The 6,643-nt window shown below is 40.4% G+C and overlaps 1 protein-coding gene across 1 annotated transcript in view; it reads right to left on the bottom strand.

Moving 5' to 3' along the window:
- Positions 1 to 6,643, bottom strand: part of LOC101862332 (sodium-coupled monocarboxylate transporter 1-like) — an 11,474-nt gene that overhangs the window by 3,358 nt on the left and 1,473 nt on the right. The window contains exons 2-5 of the mRNA XM_005092675.1: positions 5,989 to 6,258; positions 4,225 to 4,378; positions 3,604 to 3,742; positions 1,135 to 1,315 (exon numbers count right to left, since the gene is read on the bottom strand). Coding sequence (XP_005092732.1) covers positions 1,135 to 1,315; positions 3,604 to 3,742; positions 4,225 to 4,378; positions 5,989 to 6,258 — 744 coding nt within the window. The remainder of the gene's footprint in view (positions 1 to 1,134; positions 1,316 to 3,603; positions 3,743 to 4,224; positions 4,379 to 5,988; positions 6,259 to 6,643) is intronic.

Here is a 6,643-nt window from a genome sequence, read left to right as displayed (position 1 = left end):
GTGTGTGTGTGTGTGCGTGCGAACACATGTGTATGTGTACTTTTGTGTGTGTGCGTGTGACTGTTTGCGAGTGATTTATGTTTAATGCATGCATTTGTAGGTCCCCATCGATACAACTTAGATAATTCAGGAGCTGGGCTTCCGACTCGATCTGCCAGGGACAACCCGGGTTGGAAGGGATACAACATCCCACCAAATAGATTGAGATGCTTGACAAAAAAATGTCTCCCAGCTCTGGAATCGAATTTGGGTTCCCTGCGTGCAATGGAGAAGCACATAGGTGCTACCTCACAGACGCCGCGTGTGTGTGTGTGTGTGTGTGTGTGTGTGTGTGTGTGTGTGTGTATGTGTGTGTGTATGTGTGTGTGTGTGTGTGTGTGTGTGTGTGTATGTTTAGCCGCGTGTATTTTTCTAATTGCCAGTATGTGTATATGTCTTCATGTATGCGTGAAGTAGTTTTATACTAGCATACAGTATAGTATTTTTGGTCTCGCAGAAGACAATGAATGAAGTTTCTGTTCTTCTTAAAAGAGCAACTATATGTATACCTTTAAAAGAACCGCCTTGATCTCCAATATCTACACCCCTCATACTTCTATTCTTCGCATCTTCACCCCATAACCCCCTCCCAGTACGGTGCACCCCCACCTTATGCACCTCCCCCCTTTCTCTCCACCTTCTACACATCCACTCCCTACACCTCCACTTTATACACCTATACTCCTTACACCTCCAACCCATACATCGCCAACCCTTACTTTTCCATCCAATACGCATAATTTTAAGAGAACCACCTCGATCTCCTATACTTACATTTCTTATACCTCCATCTCAAACAACTCCCCTTATGTCTTGATTCAACCACTTCAACCTCTTACAACTATACCCCTTATTATACTCTCATCCCCCTGGCATCTCCACACTCTTCCCTAGCTCTTTGTTCTTCTACTTCAGAAAGAAAAAGAAATGACGAGGTAGATGATGAAAAGTAATGAATAAAAATGAATAAATTGATGGGTGAGTTTAATCCAAAATAACTGAACAAATGAAGGAATGGATTTAATAAGTTAATAAACAAATCAATAAATAAGCAAAATGGATTCTTAAACTTTAAAAAAAAATCCCATTGCTTACGTCATATGGATCACAGCGCATGTACTCAAAGTAGGCGAAAACGACAAGTCCCACTAAGAGCAGAAGAGTGCCGTATATGGCCGTCAGTAAAATGTTGATGATGTAGGAGTTCTTGGCGTCCTTCACTGTCTTCATGGCTGAGATCCTCTGTATTGTTGACTGATTGCACAAGTTGGCTAGCCTAAGTTGACAAAATATGAAAGTAATTATTCTCTTATTCCTGCAAGGGGGTGGAGGTGGGGGGTTCGTCTTACAAAAACAACCATGGCAGCATATCGTTACTAACGGGATAACATTGGATTTATTTAAAAGCGACATCAGGTAAACTTTTCAGAAGGAAACTACGGATTTACTCAAAGAATTTTTGAAAGATAATAATATATTGTTCTACGTTTTGCTGAGTATGGTTCTCCAGCGTTTATGATAATAAATAACAGCGGTACAAAGAAACTTTAGCATGTTTTTGCATATTATTATGGTCTCAGTTCCATTTGTAGCGTGTCTTGCTCTGGGACACACAACAATAACAGGTGTCTGCGGTGTAGCGGTAAAAGGCGCTACGAAACTGCTGGCAGGAGAACCCAGTTCAGTTTCCGAGAGTTGAGGATTTTATCGAGTATGTCGGTCTTTCTGCTGGAATGTTGTATCCATCTCAGCGCGGGTTGACCCTGACAGGCAGCATCGAAACCCGCCTTCTAAATGTTCTAAAATGTGTCGATGGGGACGTAAAGCACTTCGCGAAAAGCAAACACCCCCCCCCCCTTCCATCAAAACAGAACACACACACACACACACACACACACACACACACACACACACACACACACACACTAGTGACCACCTGGTTGTAAGCCGCTTCACCTACACTGATTGGTATAATATATTATGACCCTGAACTGATCACTTAATTGTGGGATTTGAAGCAGAATGTGATACAGGCAGTTCGCTTTTGACGAACTCTTACTGTTATTGAAGATACCTGTGACCTTGGATGGACTGCTAAAGGTAATAATTTGTAAGGACACTTTTCAAATGTCATGACGTTGGTTCTTCTGATAGCGTCAGTATGGTTGTAACTGTCATAGGTAATGAAGTCCAAAAAAACAACACATTATATATGTCAGTTATTATAAAGAGGGAGATTAGGAGACGTTACAATGACGCTGATATCACAGGGGAGCAGTCCTATGTGACACTTCAAAATATACTTATTCATTGATATTATAGGGACAAAGATAGGTGCAAAGTTTGGTCACTTCATCAAAAAGTTTGGGAAGAGGAATGTTTCCCGCCCCCTTGTGATAGTCTCAATGGAATACAATAGATCACAAACATTGTTTTGCCTTTAGGTTTTCTCAGACTGATAGAAACGCTTAATTTTAAGCCTTAATATTGTTATAAAATTTTTATTATAATAATTTAAAAAAACAAGACACAGGAGGGAAACAAAATGTAATCGTTTTATAAAGTTTAAGGTTAAAAGTTGACTAAGAAGGCAGTCAAAAAATTATAAAATTGAACTGAATAGATTAGAAAAACAGATTAGAGCCAGGATTCGAACTCACAAACTTAAAAGAAATTGTGTGTTGAACTTCAGCAATGCCTTATCACCTGCCATATTCCTGAAGAAATAGGTATCACTCCTTTCTGTTGTTATGCAGCAAATTCAGGGAGTTTTGACAAATAAGCTTTCGAACACTAATGAAGTCGTGTTATTTTTTAATTTCCAGTTTATTGAACAGACTTCAGAATTGCACTCCACAGTACGGTAAGATTTAGTGCTTCTGATATTTAAGTGTGCCATTTTGAAGCAGAAAATTTTCCCACATCAAAATCACTACCGATATTTACTTTCTGCAGTGATATTTAAACATGTGCTGCTTTTTTTACACGCTTTCGATTAGGTGGTTAGAAAGCACAAGCTCACAGAGAATACCAAACAATGTTGAACATTCACAAGGGTGAGTTCATTGTCACCCGGTGTCTGAAACAGGGTGCCGCACAACAGGAATCTAAAATCTAATGTTTTCTGGTTTGTTGTTGTTATTGTTGTTGTTGTTGTTGGTGGTGGTGGTGGTGGGGGGTGTTGTTGTTGTTGTTGTTGTTATGATGATGATGATGATGATGATGATGATGATGATGATGATGATGATGATGATGATGATGATGATGATTTCATTATTATTATTGTGCTGAGTGTTGTTGTTATTGCTGTTATCTTTGTGCTGGTTGTTTTGTTTTTTTCATTTCTTTTTCTTGCATCATGTTTTTCAATTGGTGGGGGAAGGAGGGGAGGGGGATTTCTTTCCTTGTCATAATAATGTGGGTTGAGAGCTCCACCTTTAAATTTACATGCACTTGGCTACAGTGATATTAAGGCCCATAAAATCTGACTTAATAACAAATCTCTGGTTAGGTACATAATCCTTTCCCAAGATGAATATGTTACTGGTCAAAGAGCAGCCTTACCACATGAAAGTCCCTCCTATAAGGGTCGCCATCCAAGTGTTCCTCTCTCGCAAGTCTGGGCTGGTGCGGCTGAAGTCTAACCTGCCCTTCTCCTGGCATATGTTGATCACATTGCTCATACCCCCAACTGTCGTGGAGCCTGTGTCAGCCAGAGAGATGATTGCTTAAAGATCCCTTATTCTTTAATAAGATCAAGAACAAAAAACAAGAAAAAGAACAAGAATAAGAACAAAACAAGAACATGAGCATGCGAATGAACAAGAACGAGAACAAGAAGAAGAGCAAGAACACGAACAAGAACATGAACAGGACAAACAAGAACACGATTAACAAGAACAAAAAGAGCAAGAAAGATAAGAAAAAGAACAAGAAGATCAAAGATAAGAAAAAGAACAACAAGAACAACAGAAAGAACGACAATAAGAGTGTTAATAACTGCAGCAACAATAACAACAAGAGTTAAAACAACAGATAACACAACAACAGCAAAAACTGTTACAACAACAAGAACAGAACAAAGCTAAACAAAAATCAACAACAACAAAACATATCAATAACAACTAAGATAAACTATGGAAGTCTTATATTAACATAATGTAGCAGTAGCAGCAAAAACCAAACCTGTGATGAGGATGCTGAGGACGCCCACAAGCATGACGGCACACTGGAAGGCGTCGGTCCATATCACACTCTTGATTCCTCCTATGGTTGTGTACACTGTGCCTATGACCCCTATGATGGCCACGGAGAGCCAGAGGGGTATACCAGCAGCTGCCTGTGTGTGTGGGGGAGGAAGGGTTGGAGGGGAGGAGGAGATACACAAAACAAAAAGATATATCTATCCGTCTACTTTGCGCTGTAAAATCATTTTCTCCGGTTCTCCGATTCCTTGAAAGTTCAGCAATGGCGTATAATATGTTCAAACAAAGGAATTGGAGAGAGAGAGAGAGAGAGAGAGAGAGCGAAAGACAGAAACTGAGAGAGGGGGATATGAAGAGCAAAAGAGTACGAGATAGGAGCGAGAGAGAAAGAGAAGCAGAGAGAGAGAGAGAGAGAGAGAGAGAGAGAGAGAGAGAGAGAGAGAGAGAGAGCGCGAGCGAGAGAGATTAAAAGTGAGTGAGTGAGTGAGTGAGTGGGTGAGTGATTGAGTGTGGGAAACTGAAGGAAAAATCTGTTATATATTTGGCAACTTGGAAACACATGTGTCACTTTTCCTATAAAACTACGACAGCTACAGAGTTGAAAGTTGGCAAGTACCTGCAAAAAGATAGATAGATGACGGTGCCCGATTTTTGATTTATTCATTTCCTGAATTTAGACAAATATATTTGACAAAAAGTTCCCGTCCTTCTTTGGCTTTTGTGATTATTCTACCGAGAAACGAAACAAATCTACGTAGCTCTCCTTCACAACGGAAGTTCATTACCGCTCTTCAACGTTCGCCTTAGAAACACTATTCAAGAGACGGGTTGAGTAATTTAAGAGACTCACCTGTAGAACGAGGAGACGTGATCTTGCGTATGCATCCAAAGAGTTGTTTTTAAAATAGGGCCCAAAGAGAAAACGTTTTTATTACTGAGTAAAGATTTCAAAAAATATATTTTTGTTTGGTCGCAAGCCTGTAGCAGTGCCATGCAAAGTTTCGTGGACTTAGGTAAATTTGTCAATGAGCTAGAATTTTTTTACGCTGTCAAAGGAAAGTGAATAAGCTAAAGACAATGCCTCTGTGATTTTGAAGACGTCGTAGTGTTCCGTTTACAGTGTAGCAGCCCTTTCGTGGATTATTATTTTCTTAGTGCTTTTTGTGATGGTGTAAGGCGAAACCCTTATTTTGTGATTGTGAAGGGCTAGACAGCAATAGACTAAAGCAATGTAGATCAAGAGAGGAGCTAATCAAGGATAACTTAATCTAAAGCAATATAGATTTTGAAGCCAGGTGTTACTGTGAAAGGCTATACAGCAATGTGTAAAATGCCTCCGCGGCGTAGACCAGAAGGAGCAGTGACGCCAAGGCGTCGACCCCGAGCAAAGCCGGGTACTCAGCTAGTTTAAGTATAAACGAATAAACCAGTATGAAATAGGATGTACACCTAAGGAAAGTGAAGCATATTAAGACAACTAGTTAACGCTATCTATATATACTAGGGCGCATCTTTAACTCAATTGCTGCCATATCGAAGAAAATTTGAACAATTCTGGTTCGTATCCCAGAGAGAATATTCCTGAATATTGGTTGCTTTTGCGTAGTTAAGACTCTCTACCCCTGTAGTTTTGTTCTATCAGGGATGGACATTTAGAGCGAATTTCTTGCATATCCAAATAAAACCCTATACATCTGAAAAAAAAAAGATATCATTATGCTAAAATCCATGCCATGCATCTCACCTGTAGAGCCAGTGCAGGTGTAAGTTGTACTATGGCCATGTAGAACAGGGTTTGGAACATCCCAATCCCCATGCTGAACATCCTTAGGGTCCTGGAGCGGTATCTCATCTCCAGGTACTCGTAGACACTGGTCAGGTGCAGGGAGAACATCAGAGGGACCGTGGTGAAGTATCCAATGACATAACTGATGCAGAACCCCCCGTAGACAAAGATGAACATCACACCGTAGTTGTAGATATCACTCGGCACCCCCATCACGGAAATAGCCGACTGGAACAGGGTTATAACATCTGAATACAAGTGGGATTTACATACGAAAACACTTTCATAGGTATTTAAGACCTCTAATGAAGTTGGTTGGTTGGTTGGTTGGTTGGTTGGTTGGTTAGTTGGTTGGTTGGTTGGTTGGTTGGCTGGTTGACAGGCTGGCCAATACTCTCGTTGGTGTTTGGTTGGGGTATATTTTCTTTGTTCATCTAGGTCTAGATACACACATGCTTTATTTTCTGTTGTGCATCGTTTCGTATCCCCCCCCCCCACTTTTTAATGTTTGTCTGTGCTCGATAGAGATGTTTTTGCGACGATAAACTTATGAGTGGGCCTGAAGAAGTAGTCTCTCTCTCTCTCTCTCTCTCTCTCTCTCTCTCTCTCTCTC

Source organism: Aplysia californica, unplaced genomic scaffold (assembly GCF_000002075.1).
Source record: "Aplysia californica isolate F4 #8 unplaced genomic scaffold, AplCal3.0 scaffold00050, whole genome shotgun sequence".
Taxonomy (NCBI): Eukaryota; Metazoa; Mollusca; class Gastropoda; order Aplysiida; family Aplysiidae; genus Aplysia; species Aplysia californica.
This window is presented reverse-complemented; position numbering and strand designations above follow the sequence as displayed.